The sequence below is a fragment of the Metopolophium dirhodum genome, chromosome 1 (genome assembly GCF_019925205.1).
Source record: "Metopolophium dirhodum isolate CAU chromosome 1, ASM1992520v1, whole genome shotgun sequence".
In the NCBI taxonomy this organism is placed as follows: Eukaryota; Metazoa; Arthropoda; class Insecta; order Hemiptera; family Aphididae; genus Metopolophium; species Metopolophium dirhodum.
Window position 1 is genome coordinate 93,393,339 of NC_083560.1, and position 18,209 is coordinate 93,411,547.

Below are 18,209 nucleotides of genomic sequence, written 5' to 3' on the forward strand. Positions count from 1 at the left end.
ACGAATTTTATCCATAGAAATTCCCCATTTTCCATGAACAATTAACGAGAACGCGTATTACGAGTTACGACCACTCGCTATAATATCATACATTTCTAAAATACCAAAAATAAATAAAAATACGTAGAAAAAGCCAATGCTTAATCATCGTGGTGGTTGCGGTGTCGCGGTGTGTCGGAACTTCTAGCTAAACCCCCTCCCCCCCACCCAACAAATAATTTATGTGTGGTACCTGACATAATATATAAAGTTATTGGAGTATTATTACACGTCTTATTACCTACGTACGTCAAATTTATAACAATGTTACGTGAATTATGAGCGAACTCGGTCCGCACAGCGCAGTACGCGCAACCGTACCGGCGGAGGGTGTTGTGCGCGCGAATACATATACCGAGAATCAACAAATATAATATTATTTCCAGATAAGTCCGCCCGCCCGCCCGCCGCCGCCGCCACGGCCGGCTCGAGTAGGTACGGCGAGCAAATACGGCGTATTGATTATATTATTTCGCGAACTCGTCGCGTCGTCGTCGCGCGTTCTCCGGCGAGATCGCGCGCGTCCCTCCCGCCCGCCCGCCAAGCGGGGCCCACGCGCCCGTCCCCGCGGTACACCGCCTCGGCGGGCGGTTACGCGGGAAATGAGAGGAAAAAAGAGGCGGGAGAGCCGGCGGCAGCGGCGACAGGGACAGAGCAGCGGCGTCGTAGTGTTGCCCAGAACACCGACGGACCCGAAGCTCGACCGCTCACTCTCTAACCAGTCCTCTTACAGATTATCTCTCCCATCCCTGGCGCTCTGCATTGGGCACCACCGACAATAAAATATAATATAATATCATAAACATTAATTACCTAAAATTAACTATATAATATTATACACTGTTATTAGTTAATATTATATAATATAATACAATATTGTATTCGATTTTTGCGCAATAACGGTGAAACAGACAAAACCGATCCCGCCATGGACATGAATCAAATTTTGAAAGACCTTCCCAAGGTACGTACATCATACCTGAAGTATACGCGAAAACGACGCCGGCGGATGTATTATTAAAATATAATATTATAATAACTGTTGCGCGTACTGTATAATATATGTATTATCATAATAATTATATGGGTAGGTTAACCTACCTACCTGTTACCTGTTGTATGGGTAATAGAATTACGTAATGCGTGTGCATCTCGTGTTTTGCGCGCGAAATACGACACATTTTGACAGTTTATGATCAGCCGGCAATCATCGCAGATGATACCTATTAGGATATTATTATGCAGTAAATATTTTTAATAATTGGGTTCAATAACTTGAATGGTAAATGTATGAGTACCTAATTATTGTAAAATAATCTGGTCGGCGCGGATCTAGTGCAAGATATATTATACATAGGGACCTATACTGTACAACTTTATATATTATTATTTATTATGTATATTGAAGTTTGAAATTTATATAATTAGGTATATAAATATGCTATTTATGCAATTGCAAACTACAAGAGCGATGTACGCAGTGTATATTGTATACATACATTATAAAATAGTAAAGTGGTTGAAATAAATAATTCTAATCGACCACTTAAAATATGAATCAAATCAAGGCCGTTTATCGTTACTTCCTATATTATAGTAGAAACGTTTTATTAAATTACAACAAAGACGTAAAAAAAATCATTGACAAAAGATAACAAATTTAATCAAATTCAATAGTTCATTATATTTTATGGTTGTGTGTAATTAATTATTATATTTTATCACGCACTAGAACGTTTTAATTTAAGGCGTTTAAAAATGTTAGTTCAAATATAATAACAATAATAATATGATATACTATGTACCTAAATATACAGTAATTAGTATAAAAATGTACAAGTTACTTCATAATTTATTCACCAATGTACATAATAAATGATAATCTCATATCTAAATTTGAATTGAAAATAACCGTTTTTATATTTTTTAGATTTTTTCGTTACAACATGAACTACTTACGTAGTATCTTGTTTTAAATTTTCAATTCTTAGCTATAAAAATTGAACATTTTATAAATTTGAAATTGCAAAATAATTTTTTAAATTTTAAATTTGATAAATGTTTGTCAACATTTTAAATTTAAATGCTTATAAAAAAAATCTTGACTATGTATTTTAATATTTTTAAACTGATATTTTAACAATGTGTGAGGAGCCTTGTTCTAAATAGTCAAACATTTTGATCTAACGGATAAAATTTTATTAACATTTATAGGAAAAAAAAACGAAAAAAATTCAAAATTCAAAATGTTCGTAAAAAGCTCAAACAAGACAAAATATTTTTAAAATGTTATCAAGTTTAGAAAATGATAAAATAAATATGTTGAAAATTTCAATCTATGGTTATTCGATTTTAAATTGCAACAAAATAAGAAAATCACTCTTTTAGAAATCTATAGTGAATATCCAATGTTGTAAAAATTAGAACTTCAAACGCTCATAAAAATTTAATTTGTCTTTCGACTTTCTTGTACATTTTTTTTTTTTTTGATAAGGGCAGACAAACTTATTTATAGTCTTGTATCAAATTTTTAAATCTTAGATATAAATAGAAAATATTGTATAAATATGCAATTCAAAATAATTTGCAAATTTTCGTGATTTTTACGATTTTTTTCAAAAATCTAAATTTAGACGCACATAAAAAACTGTTGGGGGTTTACGCTCAACGTTTTTTGACCTATTAGAACTTTTTTATCGACATTAAAAAACTATTAATAATTGAAAATTGCATATACCTTTAATCAGCTTAACATGGGTCAAAATATTTTGAAAATTTTATGGTGTATAGAAAATAGAAATATAAACATTAGTGATTACATCCAGTGAAAATTTCATATATCTACGATAATTTTTTTTAGAGGTACACCAAAAACCAAAATAGATTTTGCGTGATAATTCCGGTTTTTTCTTAAATTTGTTCTTGTTTTTCCCGGAGCTTTTAAAAACTACTGGTAATTTTAAATTTTGATCTCCCAATGTACCAACTGGATTCACTTTCCAACTGAAATAGAAACTGAAGTTTAAAATCGAAGCATTACTTCGACTACCTATTTTTCGTGTTAATACAGATACAAAAAAAATATACTTACATCATTATAGGTAAATATAGTAGATTTTAATGAGCTTAAAAATAATGCTTACAAAACATACGAAATTTAAAAAAATAATTAACTATCTAATATTTTTAAAATGTTGAGGATTAGTTATGTTGATACTAAAATTATGCAGTTTAAATTATCAGTACCAATTTACCTACGTCTGTATATACAAATACCTATACCTATACAGTGTATACATATTATACACTGTATAAGTTCTAACAAATTGTTTATATTGTTCATATTGAATATAACTAAACTTAATACTAATAATATGTGAATATTGTGAATACCTAATGTAAGTACAATCGATAAATTTAAAATATTTAAATTTTTTTCAGGAAATGCGAGCAATGCATATCAAAGGAGAAAGAGCAAAACGTGAGTTGGCTGAATTGGAGAATAAGGAAAAGTATGCTGTAAGGAAGTTGATGGAGGCAACATTACAAAAGAAAAAGGAGAACGAGGGTAAAATGTTTAAATACTTTGATAGGTATTCCGGTTTTTTATTAAAATAATTTCAAGAACTACAGCCTACCTAATAGTTTATAGGTACTTTATACAGTATAAGTACATACAGGTTAGGCATTCCTTTTTGAACGATCAAAATTATTAACTAATAACTGATTTATATATATGTATTATATAATAATAATACTAATATATTTCAATATACAATAAGCCGTACCAGGTACCTGTAAAATAAATTTAATTTTGTTTAAATATATCGTTATTATTGTCTGTTTAAGACTAAAATATAGTAAGTAATGTATTAGACGATAATTCATTCGGCCCACGCGCGTCTATTTGCACATTTTATACGATAGATTGCTCCGAAATTACAAAATCTCTCAATCGTTAACAATTTCATTTTCAATAGTTAAATTTGTTGAAGCTACCTATTTAGACACTTCAATATCAATATGATAATCAATTCAAGATTCCAAACGATGTTTAAAATATTTTCAATTACTCATCAATCTTTTGAATATTGATGTAACGATAACTTGTTGAGGTTTAAATGGAAATAATAGATTTACTAGGTATTTACAGTAAAAACTTAAGTACAAGATATTGTTAAAAACAATCAAATCTACTTTTTTTTTGCTAAATTTTTTCATCGTTTTTCCATTGAAATATAGCTGTAAAATAATTGAGTATTAGGACGATTTACATACGGCGTGTGTATACTGGTGTATTTTCTCATATTAAAAATAATAAAAACCGATCATAGCTCTAAGTAGGTACCCAACACGCTTAACAGACTATCTCCATCAATGAACTTACGATTTCGACACTTTTATAAAATGATGTAACATCATTTTATTATAAACTGTATTTTTAAATTTATTATTTACTGATTAAAAATGTTTAAAATAAGGGTATTAAATTTTTATATTTGTACTGCATACACGTAACCTTTTTAATTTTTGAATTTGACCTGAGAGTCCAAAAAGGTTGCCAACGTTGGCAAGTATAGTACCATACTTAATAGTGTATTAAATTAAAGTATTAGTTTAATTTTATATTTATATACATTTATATGATTAAGAATAATATAATAATAGTGTATAATTGTTTATTATTAAGCGATGTTAAAAGCGGCTCAAGAAAGCTTGGATTGCTTGATACAAAAACTTAATGAGCGTAAGGCTAAAAGCGAAATTTTGATGAAGAAAATCAATCAAAAACGCAGTAACTCGCTCATGGTAGACATGCAGGATAGAGAAGCAGCTCAGTAAGTTAAATATTAGTAATAAGAGATTTGATATGTCTAAATATATTAATATTTATTATAATATACCTACTATATTTGCTCAGTAACTATCGTTAATAGAAATATTATGTAATTAAAACTATGCGTATATTGTCTTAAGCTAAAATATGAATTAGGTATTTATAGAAGTATATAAACTAAATTTTCTCATGAGTAATTTTCTTTTTTTTTTAGAAATCATGCTGAGATTACCAAACGAATGATGGAAAAGATACAAGAGCAAACCGAAATCGTAGAAGTAAAGACTTATATAATTTATTATTCTACATATTTTTACATAGTATTTGAATTGACTAAATTTTATACTTCGTATTATAGAAGCAAACTATCATACTGAAACGTTCACATGGATCCAAAGAATCGTCCAAATACTATCGTTCTAAGATAAACAATTTGAAAGCAGAGATTGCGGATAAACAAAATGAACTGGATTATGTGCTGAATGTATACACGGGGTTAGGCAAAGCGTAAGGAACAATAGTATTCATTCCAAAATTAAAATTATTTAGTCATTTTTAATATATAAATACACATTTTAAAATAATATTGTAATATTCAGTTTACACTGCTGTCTGCTGTGGCTCATCGGACGTATATCATACAATAAATTAATCTAGAATTATCTAAAATAGGTTTTATTTAATCAGTTAGTCTTATCATTTAATATTCTAAGAAAATGATAATATTTCATCGATTCGCACGCTATCAAACCTACTTAAAGTTACATATTATCATATATCTCACATTTTTACCCATTGATTTTAATTACATTTTTTTTTAATTTACTCTGTGATCAGTGGGGTCACCTCCAAGTCATTTGACCAAATCTATTTAACACATTTTGTAAAATATTAAAACTATAATTTACTATAGGTACCAATGTACCATTGCGTCGTACTGTCGTTTGGCTGTATCTATATTTCCGTAAAATAGTCAAAAACAAATACTAATAATTTTCCTCATTATGTAGGTACCTAACCTAAAAAAAATAACATTGAAGTACCTAGATATTTCAAATTATAAGCAAAAATATAAATATATATACCTACCTATTTCACTTTAGATACACAGCTGTTTTATACACCCCAATCATACGATCTTTCGTATATACTGTACAATTATTTCTACAAAAAAAAAAAAAAACACATATATGTTCTCAAATTCACAGTACAGAATACAAACATTTCATAACTTTATAAGAACCTAATAATATTTTCAAGATAACTGAAGCAATTGAAATTCGTTGATACCGCTTCATATCTAACAAATGCAACACACCAGCTGTACCTACTTTTTATACTTTTTCCCCCTCCATGCCCCCCCCCCCAAAAAAAAAAAAATTTAACCCTGGATCCGCCACTGACTCTTAACGTTTAGAGTTTAACTTAAAAGACTATTAAATTATATTAATATATTCAATAGTGCATTCGGGATAAATAGAAACGAAAAACAAAAAATAAACTTTTTATTAAAAACTTGTAGGTAGGTACTTTTAGATTTTAATATCCACCAATTACAAATTAAAAATAAAACATAGGTACCTATAATAAATTATTATTACTATAATATTTTACTTTTTCTTTCTTACAAATAATTTAATATACCTAGGTGATTATATTAATAAATATTTTTAATGCACGAGTCACCTTCGTCAATTATTTTTATATTAATTTCACTTTTACTAAGAAATTCTTTATTTGATGTACATTAAGCCCCTATAAAGTACATATACAGTATAATGCCTAATTATTAAGTTTTCTGTAAGTACAATATTGTAATTTTGAATAATTAAACAAGTAAAACTAAACTCATGTCAATTATTGAACTTCTTGACGTAACAATTATGTATGTATTACAATATTTATAGTATAGTAATACCGTGATTTATTTTATAGGTATAATTTGATATTCTATAAATTTTTTTTTTTTTAATTCTTTTATCTAATTTACAAAATGTTATCGTTATGTATTTTAATTCTATACATTATTAGTTGCCAGGAGATGCATCAAAAAAACGTCAATAAGTCATCGGAATGCAAGGAAATGGATGAGAATGCTATTGCATTGCAGACCAACGTTGATTTATTGGACGAAGACATACATAAGTTGACTTCTGAATAAGTCATTAAAGAAAGATACAACCTTTTTTCAAATTTATTTATGTTTTTTTTTTTTTATTTTAATACAATCTTGTTCGGTAGTTCCCCTATTTTATTTACCATTATTCTTTAGGTACGATTTCAAAATCGTGTGTGTTTAAAAGTGTGCTCGTGTGTGTTGTAATCGAATATCCCTTCATAAATACTACCTATATAATACTTTTCTATACTTTCTCTCAATGGTGGATTTTAATCAAATTCCGGAACTACCTACCTACCTATCAAATATAATATTGTGTTACTTGAATATAAAAATAAACTGTCATTCATTTATGTGCTGTTTGTAACTCTTTGTGCGTGTTAATAATTACCTTAGGTTCGCTTAACATTTAAGTTCTAATGCTGAATTAGGTACACATACCTACTTAGTACATATCTATAAATCGCCAATGTTGTAAAGTATTTGAGTAGATACAAGTATTTTAAATACTATCTATCAACAAATAGGTACCTATTTGAGTAGTGAGTACATTTTAAATAGGAAATTTAACAAACATTAATAATATGATATAATTATAACAATAATAAATAATAAAACAAATTTTATTAATATTAATAGAAAATAAAATTAAAAATTTTCAAATTTCAAATTTTATTAATAGCTCAAAACTAGTCAAAATATTTTGAACATTTTAACTTATATATATAAAATAATAACAAACTTTTGGCGAAAATTTCAAGTTATAAGGTCATTCGTTTTTTAATTACAACAAAATATGAAAACCATTCGTGCGAGAACTTGTTTATTTATGAGTGAATATTCAACATCGAAAAAATGTGAACTTCAAACACTCATAAAAAATGTATATTGTTTTTCCTGTAAACTTTTATTTTTGGTTAAGAAAACATATAGGAAATCTTGTATTGAATTTTCAAATCTTAGAAACCTCTAGTCTATAAAGACAATTTTTTTATACACTTCTGACTCAAAATAATTTACAGATTTTCGTAAGTTTTGTCAAAATTCTAACTTCAGGCGCACATAAAAAATTATTGTAAATTTACGCTCTACTTTTTTAAAGTTTTGATTTTACAACAACTTATGAGGAATCTTGTATTGAACTTTCATGTTTAAAAAACTTATTAAAATTAAAAACTTTAATTTTCAGGAAAAAAATTTTTATTGTCAATAATTTCAAAAAAAAAACTAATTGAAATCAACATTTTCTTATGCCTATAGTAAATATGTTAATCAAAAAGAGAACATTTTACAACATTTTATGGTGTATTAAAAATGCTAAATGCTAGTATGAACATTTGGAGAAAATTGTATGTGTCCAGGTACGGTTATATTTTTTTTAGAGTAACACCAAAATCCAAAATCAAATTTGTCAAAAACTGCAGGGTTTGCGTAAAAATCTCCATTTTCCTTAATTTGTTTTGTTTTTCCCGAAAATTCAGATCCATTACGCTGTATTTACATGCATTTGTATTCAATCAGATGAATAACGTCGTATTTGTTTTATATTTTTAATAACAACGCTTAAGTACCTACTTAGTTATAACCATGGCTGGGAATTTAATGCGTTAAAAACCATATAAATGCATTATAATCTCATGAATCCAGTATACAATTCACAGTAAGTATAACACTATTAGGAATCATTATTTGACAAATATAGAAATGTATAAAGTAAAAATTATTTTAAATTAAAAATATTATTAATTAGGCACTATGCGCCTATGTATAGGTACAGAACGTGTAAAATACATTTTATAACACAATAATTAAAGAATAATTCATAAAATGTGTGTATAAAGTTCAATTGACGGAAATCATTAAAAATGTTTAGACAAAAACAGCCCTAATAAATGAAAAGTGCAAAAAATTGCAAAATTCAATTCATCGGTACCTACCCAATTTAGAATTTTTGTTAAGAAAGCTATGTTTTAGGTACAGTTAGGCTAAAGATAATGTACAACTTATAAGACGCAGGTACCTATTGCATTATTAATTGTACTACTATAAGGTATTACTTACGGCATATTGTAATAAACTATAATATATTATTCTATCGGTACCTATACCACCTACCTAAATAAAAGTCAAAAACTAATCAATAATTAATAAAGCATAGATATACTTGCATATTATATATTACACAGTAATTTGATTTACTTTTATAACATGTAATGATATGTAGTAGGTAATTATTTTACTTCAACACGATGGGGCGTGGTTAACGGTAGCTACACCTATTCGTATTTTAGTTTTAAATCTGCGGAATGCCTTCGGAGCTCGGAAAAATTTCCTCTGCACGATAAATGAGCGGAACGCATTTTGCTGGCCCGTAGTACCTGCTTACAGAATAGTATTCGTGAAACGGCGGCCGAACAAGCCGCGGCATGCCGAAAACCGTTACGGTGCTCTGTTTGAGTGTCTTAGCGTCCAAAAGCTTTTTCGTCCATTTCGCCACATCGCTCCGTGAATAGTAATTATTGTGCACACACGGTGCCGGTTGATCGGTACCCGTCACCGCGGTTCGAGTGTCACTGCCAGTGTGCGTGTCATCGACTTTTGTGTTTGGGTCCATAATATTATAGTTTTCATATTTTCCGGTTGCCATGGTACTTTTGTAAGTTGTAAACCATTTGCAGGTAGTGCAATCTGCAGCATTAGTCGACTGACGATTAACATTTACGCATAATACAGCTTACCTACCAATTAGCTAGGTATGCCCGCTGTATACTTAACAGTGTACCCACACAACATAATTGGGCCTAAGCCGCTAATTGCCAATAGATCCGTGTTAAAATTGTATTTTTAAATAATATATGTTAAAATAAAATTGAAAATCTAGAAAAATGTAATTTAAATTATGTTCAATTAGTAATAAGAAACCACTGTTTTTATCATAATATGTACCTGTCAGAAAATATATAAAATAATTATCTTAATTTTGACTTATTCGTCGCAATGATCCCATATTTTAATTTATTATAATTGCAAAAATGTGTTACCTTTCATTAATATAATAATATAGGATATGATATATTACCTATATTACGTTTTATCCTTATATATTTCACAATACATAGGTAGGTACCTAATATAATAACTAACAAGTATAAAAAAGTCACCCACTTAACGCTTGGCATAGAGCCGCCATCATACCACACGCCAACCTTATATTTTTCTGTAATGCCATGCTTATTTCGTAATAGTAATTTTTCATATTTAATTATATTTTGTGTTTTTGCATATTTTAAATTTTTGATGTGAATATTTTATTGATTTTGACGTCTATAACATCCAAACCCTAGTAACATAGGCGCAAATAAAGAGGAGTTGTGGTGGGGTGTCCACTCTATAATAATAGAGCCTCACTCCAAAAAAGCTTATGACTTCACTACACAATACATTGGAGTATCCAGTATAGACCTGAGCTTCAGCCCCCAAATGTTAAACACTATTTGTGCCTATGCCTAGTAATGAAGTTACAATCATAACTATAAGTTGTAACATTTGAGGTTTTGAGATAAGTAGGTAGTACAAATTAATATGTATTATTTTCCTTAATTATCTGTTAATCAATACGCTATTGAGTTCTGGGTGACTGGATTCAAATATATTATATACAATATTAGGTAGGGAACATTATAGTTAATTAACTATTAAATTAACAATAGTTAAGTATAAGTTGTATAACCATAGTCCATAGGTAATCAAGTACCTACTAGCATAGGTGCAATTTGGACAACTGATTCGGGGGGGCTAAATTTATAAAATCAATACAGACCTGCATAATTTTTTTAATAGGTGGATTTAAGGATGAATATATTAAAAAACTTAGGGGGGCTTAGGTTCCCCCCCTCCCCAAATTGTGCATATGCCTACTAGGTTATGTTCCTTAAATAATATGGGCAACATATTTATGTGCATAATATGCACGTTATAAAATAAAAGGTCTAAACCTCAGTGTTTCACTATATCTACCGCTAATTTGATGTCCCTCATGCCACCACAAACTACTTGAATATAGAGCGCTAATGTGGACCTTAATTATTTAGCTTTTTTTTCTTTTTTTAATTGTTCTGTATACTTACTTAGTTATGCATGTATTTAATTTTACCTTTATAATTTACTATCAATACACATTATGTAAAAAAAGGCCTCGGCCATTGAATAGATAACTAATATACAGTAGAACTTCCATAGAACGGTCACCGAAGAGACTGTAAATAATGACCGCTATTTAGAGGTGGCCGTCCTACAGAGGTAGGATAACACTAGGATAACACTCAACGGGACCAAAAAAATTGACTGTTACATAGAGGTGACTGTTAACGGAAGTTTTACTGTATTACAAATACATATTATAAATACTTGACAAAAAATTGTAATGTCATAATTTAAAAATTGTACTAAGAATAAAATTAAATAAAATTAATGGAATAGGTTGATATATTTTCTACTCTTATAAAAACCAATCACCATATTATATTCTGAATTTCTAACTACATACACATGTTACATTATACAGATTTGTAACACCCACTCACCAGGCATTAGTATTACTGATACAGTTCTGTTTCTTTTCTATTGATGATTTCAAATAAAGTCATATACTATATGTACTATAATGATAGGTACTATAATTCATAAATTTAGGCATAATTTTAGCTCGGAATTTTATGCTCTGAGAAACAATAAAATATGTGCATACATAATAATATGCATTTTTATAAGAATTAACTTAAAACAATCAAAATTATTCAATTAGTGAAAAAATATGCAAAGATACATGCAAAATGTATGAGGTATGTATATTTTGTATCATTGGTAATTATTATAGAAATATTTTATTTTTAATTTAACTTTAAATATAGGTACAGGGGATACTTAAAAAAATAATTATTAAATCCATAGTATGATTAAAAATATAGATGGCTATAGGGGTGCTTGAAGGCTCTTTATTTTTAAATTAATTTCTTTAATGCCTATTTAAATATTTTTTTTTGATTTATTAACAAAATAATATGTGTTAATATGTATTAAATCTTTAAATATGCAGAATCGCTTAAATTTGATAAAATATGTATTACCAAATGATTATACAATTACAAATTGTGTCGGATCATATTTTTAATATGCAGATTCCTAAGAATTATGCAAATAAATAAATAAATATATATTTATATAAATTAAAAAAAATAATTATTTACAAACAATAAGGGTGGAAAATAGTTTAACAATATAAAAAGTATAATATTATTTATTTATAGATAATAGACCTGTGTCAATGTTTTTTTATCAATATTTCTCTATTTACTTTGTGAGAAATCAGTAGAATAAGTTCCATCATATTATACAAAAAATAGATAAGTACAACAATTTTATTTCATTTCATGGTAACAATACATAATAATTATTATAAACTAATTTTTTCATTGTTAAATTTAATTAGATTTAAAAAATAAATAACTAAAATCATTATCAATAAACATTTAATCGTTAAAAGGAAGTCACACCCACATGTGTTGTCTCCGTCTTACAAATGCACAACATAGAACATTTGTGTTCTGCAGAACCAATTTTGTGTATTACTTTAAAGTTAAAGTTAATTGACCTTTTAACAAACTTAAAGGTAAGAACATAATTTGTGTTTGTACGAAGGATTATTACAATATTTCAATTTTTAAGAACATTTTTAGTATGTAAAATATTGCAACTCAAAATGTACGTAGTAACATTGCTAAAAATTAAAATATTGAATCTTTCTACCTTTAGGTTTAATAATAGGAAAATTCACTCTATATATTTTGTATTCAAGTTAACAAAACAAAATGGTTCTGCTGAACGCAAATTTGCTGTTGTACATATTTTTAAGATGGAGACGACACAAGTTCTATGATGTACTCTAATTGTAGTATACAAAGGTGTACTTCTAACAATTTCAACAAAATTATTTGACCACAAAGTTATTTTAGCCAACTATTTTACGCCATAATAGTTTCATAGGTAATAAGTTATTCCGTTCTTGTAGTTTTTTATCAAATACATTGAAATCTGCTATTCGAAGCTTTTCCAAATATAAATGAAGTGGAACAAATGGTAAGCATATTGATTTAGTACGTTTATTTCCTTCCTTCTCCAAACTTTTAGCCTGAAATGAATTTTTAATAAAAATTATAGCATATTAATTGATACTTAAAATGTATTTTAAAGTTACCTTCATTAGATGACTATTAGCTCTTGAAGCCAATTCATAAATTGCATCACGCACATTCTGTTCACTTGAATTTCTTATGATATTTTCATAGGAAACTTTATATTTTAACAAAATGTCTTGAGGTATTGATATACGTCCAGATTTTGTATTATAAGGAATACCTCTGATAATGTTTATAATTCCTTGACATTTACCCAGATGACTTACAGCATGATCAAATTTCATATCCTTGATCCCTGTAATAATAATACCAAAGTATATTTCTGAATAAATATTTCTTTAATATAATAAATATATTATTATTAAAGATAAATTAATTTAATAAATATATATATTTTTTCATACTAAAATATAAGTATAATACTCGGCAAATTACAAATAATATAATCTCAATGTTAAAATTTTTAAATTTAATTACATATTTTTGTTATTTTATTTAATACTTATTGGTTGTAAAGTTTTTCATAATATTAGTTTGATTACAATAAATTTATAGTATATAAATATGATGCCATACCACTCGTAATTTATTTTTTTTATCTATAAAATAGTTTTGCGTGGGATAAACTTAAGGAGACAATATTCACAGTACCCTTACAAAATGTTTACCATACATAATATCATTGATTATAAATACTGCATATTTTGTACCACAGTGAGCGATCTATAGTAATTAAAATCAATGATAATATATAATAAATTGTTTTATGTCGTAGTGTTTTTATTTATTTAATAACTCGAAAATGCAAATAATTTATGGGACCACTTTTAATTTACTTTGAATCGATATTTAAGATCAAACATTTTAATTGTTCACAAAATGTCATTAAAATTGCCTATATTAAACTCCTTAAATAGTAGGTATGTACTATGTCCTATTAAGTTATTCTGGTATCTTCTACCAGTGACAATGCACTATGTTCTTAGAAACATAGTATTCAATCATTCAAACACATGAACTTTGTAGCTATATTAAGAAAATATAACATAGCCACTTAAGAAGCTGATTATAAAATTTAAGTAAAGGTTCTAGTTGGTTAACGCTAAAAGATGATAAAATAATTATATATATATTCTTATTAGTTATATTAACTACCTATTAAGTAACATTGATTTCACAATATAATTTTTATCTTTACTTTAGAATGTCACATTATTTTAGTACGATCATTTATAATGTTTTAAAAATTAATATTTAATGTTATTATTCTATTATAAATAAAAAATGCGAATATTATCATTTATTTATATTTAAATAGATTTAGATTTTTTTCTTATTTTATTCATAAACGTTGTTACATTAATGTGTTAATTTCTAAATATTGCCCAACACTGCTTATTAGGGCAAGTCGAAAAAAAAATGTATATAATATTTATTACATGTAGCATATACATTACAAAAAAAATACAAACCCATTGCTTCTAGAAACAAATAATACACTGGTGAAACAGAGTTTTCAGCATAAGTCTCTAAATCTTCAATGGTTTTCAAAGATGAATTTAACATATAATTTTCTCGAGATGAGATTAAACGTTTCAAATATATTATACTTAATTTTTGCGTTTTAGTTGCCTGTAACAATTAAATTAAATTATTGTTATTGTTATATAAATAAATAGTTTATTAAACACTTACCGTATAAAGTTCGATGAGTACAGGATGTTTTGGGATTTTATTTTTGTATATTTCAGTCAAAGATGACTCCCAAAATTTAAAACGCATTTCTCCAATTTTCATATCACTTATTTGATCTTGAAGAGTTGCTACCTCAATATTAAATGCTCTAACAGCAAAACCGGTTCTTCTAATACTTTTGTGTAATAATAAGGTGCATAAATAATTTTCAAAATCATGTTTTCTGTAAAAACAGTTAAATAATTTGTATATAATATAATGTCAGCTTATCATTTACTTTTTTTCAATATTTTACACACTCATTATAGAAAACTACTCTTTGCATTTATAATTTAGCAGTGGTGTTCAAATTAGGTAAGCATGCCCTATTACAGAACATACTAACTAATAATCTATTGCCTCATAGTAAGTTTTTATAATTTTTTTAAAATAGTTATAAGTTATAACACATTGAAATTAATATATCTAGCTAATTAATATTTCAACTATTGGAAAAACCATAATATGTAGGACACTAGATTTACATTTTAGTTAATTTTCTAATATGTTATGCTCAACTAGTTATAGCAGTTTGGTTACAAAATAATAATTGCAAAGAATAGTTTTGAGATAATAGTTGTAGACTATAGATTGTATGTGTTTGACATATTATACAGTAATTGTTTAGCTAACATCCTCTAAGAAAGGTTATCAATATTTTGTAAATAATTATTTAAAATATAAATCATTTAATAACTTATAGATAAAATTGTATCAATTAATTTGTATTAAAAGCTAAACATCTTCAAAGATTAGGAATGTAATCTTAAAGTATTCAATTGTTTATTGGTAATAAACATCTAGAAGTAATTATATTTTAGTAAGTATAATTATTATGTTAATTATTATTTTGTTTTAAATTCAACTTATATTTCTTATGGTGCAAGAAAAGTCAACAATATGTTTTTTAGATTAATTAATATTAATGTCATAACAATTCATAATTATTACTAAATATAATGATAACGGTTTTAACATAATCAATCCAATTTATCAACTATAATTTTTATATTTATTTAATCTTATATAAATATTTTTTAAACTATTAAATTATGTATTTTAATTTCATTATATCTAATATTCAAATAGAATGTTAACATAACACTTAATATATCAGCCTATTTCATAGATAATATTTCACTAACATGATTGTTATTGTGTCTATTAAATATATTTCTTGCTCACATTTTTATCAACGTTTGATCAGAATAATATAGAACTTTATATGATATAGTGCAATGTGTATTTTAATAATCCTGATTGCTTAAGAATCTATATAACATGTTTTATACTATACCACACTATTTGTTAATAAATAATTATACATTCAATTACCAATATATAGGGTTGACGGTATTGATATTTGTTACCGATAAATAAAAGAATATCGTACAACTGAAACATACCTGAATATAATATATTGTAATATTGACCATGCCAGTATACTGACATTTATATATCTATATATTATACATACAGTGAAACTTTTGTTATACTAAGACTCGTGGGTAAAAAAAAATTGCATTATAGAGAAATTTGTTAAATAAAATTAAATAAATTTCGTTCTCAAAAATAATTCATTAAATGGAAGTTTGTTGTATGGAAGTTTCACTGTATAGGTATTGTAAAATGTACAAAAATATAATATAATTTGAATACCTACCAATAATATCACTAAAAAAAATTATGAAACGAGAAAATTTAATGAATTTAAAATGCTTGTGCGTCCTCAGGTGCTTTTAGAATACAAATACAATATTTAACATTTTTAATTGAGTTGAAATTAAAACCCATATAATTAAACAATTAATATATTTTTTTAGTACTTATATATTATTTTAAATATACATAATTGGTATATTTAGTTCTTTGATATTTTACACTATTCAGTACACTAGTATACAAAAAAGAACCAACCCTACTAGTACATAGCTATGATAAATCAAATTCAATTATATATCCTCATAAACACATTTTATCTTAGGATATTTTTAGAGCAGTGAAAAATCTCAAAATTATTTTTTAGATAGATTTAAAGATAACAAATTATACTTCATTATAGCAGCATTCAAGAAAATCAATAATAACTATTAGGTTTGCCTTTTTAAGGTATACCTTAGTATATGAAAGCAATAATTTTTTTTTATATTCAAATTTAATGTTACATATAGTTCACTCACTATTATTCAACTTTTGTATGAAAGTTTTTATATGGAATTTATTAAAGTAATATAATTAAAATAATAAGAAGTATAAAATTATTTCTAAAAATACAAATGCAAACATGAGATAGTCAATATGCATAACAGAATTTACTGTAAATTGTTATTCGTAATAAAATATACGGGAAAAAATCTAAATTTGAAATTGTACTTTAAAAAACAAGATATACAGAATAAACCCTGATAAATCTATTATCAAATATGTATTCACTTAAAAATACAAATATAAAAGTATGATGTAGTAATCTAAAATAGTTGTGTTAAATGTTCCTTTCTAAAAGTTACAAGTTATAGCCATTGATATTAAACATATGGATACAGAATTCTTATTTTCACTAAACGTACAATTTTTGGCCAACATAAATGGGAGAGAAATTATGGTTCTAACGGCACAGAAGCTACAGTACCAGTTGTGCTGTCGAACAGATTTTTATACAATGCTGTGCTCCATAAGTTTAATATCAAAAGTAATATTGGTATGATATTAAAATTTAGTCTTGTGCTGTTATTGATTAATTTATGTTAAGCAATAGAAATAAATTAAATTATTTCTATTTAATAACTTTAAAGTATCAATACAAATGTATTTTATTACTAATTAGTGCCTAATAACACTTGTACCAGTATCATTCAAATAATTTCCTACACATTGAATTAATAAAGACGTATATCAACGAATTTTTTTAAATGAAAATAAAGTATTGCGCTTATATTGTGCACAAATATTTACCTAACTAATTCCAAACAATATTTTGCGGTGGAGTTTTTTCGTACGCAACTTATTGTTTGTACAAAGCGGCAAGACAATTCTTTAATACAGTTTCTTACTATCATTTCGTAATTAAATTTATCTAAGTAATCATTGAATATAAGTTGAGAATAAAAATTTAAAAAATTTAAATGTAATATATTTCAACGCAATTAGAAAAAAAAAATGATAAGGTCGAAATAAAAATCGTATCAAATTAATATATCTTATCATACAATAAAATAAGTGATATCAGCACGTGCCCATCAACAAGACCACAGTGTAGGCATCTCAAATGCTTATATTAAAATACAAA

At 26.7% G+C, this 18,209-nt stretch overlaps 2 protein-coding genes across 3 annotated transcripts; one reads left to right on the top strand and one right to left on the bottom strand.

Annotated features, from left to right (window-relative positions):
* Positions 1-691: 691 nt before the first annotated feature.
* LOC132936366 (uncharacterized) lies at positions 692-7,348 on the top strand. The gene is made up of 6 exons (XM_061003085.1): positions 692-1,003; positions 3,481-3,607; positions 4,730-4,877; positions 5,091-5,154; positions 5,235-5,383; positions 6,908-7,348. Exons 1-6 carry the CDS (start codon positions 968-970, stop codon positions 7,035-7,037), a joined length of 654 nt encoding a protein of 217 aa, XP_060859068.1. The 5' UTR covers positions 692-967; the 3' UTR covers positions 7,038-7,348.
* A 5,046-nt stretch (positions 7,349-12,394) lies between these two features.
* On the bottom strand, positions 12,395-18,081 carry LOC132936892 (NADH dehydrogenase (ubiquinone) complex I, assembly factor 6). Of its 2 annotated transcripts, none has more exons than XM_061003694.1 (5): positions 17,876-18,081; positions 14,885-15,107; positions 14,662-14,821; positions 13,249-13,484; positions 12,395-13,182 (listed from the first exon to the last, which is right to left on the bottom strand). In XM_061003694.1, exons 1-5 carry the CDS (start codon positions 17,977-17,979, stop codon positions 13,003-13,005), a joined length of 903 nt encoding a protein of 300 aa, XP_060859677.1. In that variant the 5' UTR covers positions 17,980-18,081; the 3' UTR covers positions 12,395-13,002. The 2 variants fall into 2 exon arrangements, with proteins under 2 accessions (XP_060859677.1, XP_060859678.1); XM_061003695.1 differs by lacking the exon at positions 17,876-18,081 and adding an exon at positions 15,184-15,450.
* Positions 18,082-18,209: the final 128 nt, after the last annotated feature.

What these genes read in the sequence shown, in the direction of transcription:
- LOC132936366 (XM_061003085.1), top strand. Translation starts at nt 968, where the DNA reads ATGGACATGAATCAAATTTTGAAAGACCTTCCCAAG. An exon ending in AAAGAAAAAGGAGAACGAGG is followed by an intron (nt 3,608 to 4,729) that starts GTAAAATGTTTA and finishes TTTATTATTAAG; the next exon opens with CGATGTTAAAAGCGGCTCAA. An exon ending in AGCAAACCGAAATCGTAGAA is followed by an intron (nt 5,155 to 5,234) that starts GTAAAGACTTAT and finishes TTCGTATTATAG; the next exon opens with AAGCAAACTATCATACTGAA.
- LOC132936892 (XM_061003694.1), bottom strand. Translation starts at nt 17,979, where the DNA reads ATGATAGTAAGAAACTGTATTAAAGAATTGTCTTGCCGCTTTGTACAA. An exon ending in TATTGTTTGGAATTAGTTAG is followed by an intron (nt 15,108 to 17,875) that starts GTAAATATTTGT and finishes CTGTTTTTACAG; the next exon opens with AAAACATGATTTTGAAAATT. An exon ending in TACTCATCGAACTTTATACG is followed by an intron (nt 14,822 to 14,884) that starts GTAAGTGTTTAA and finishes TAATTGTTACAG; the next exon opens with GCAACTAAAACGCAAAAATT.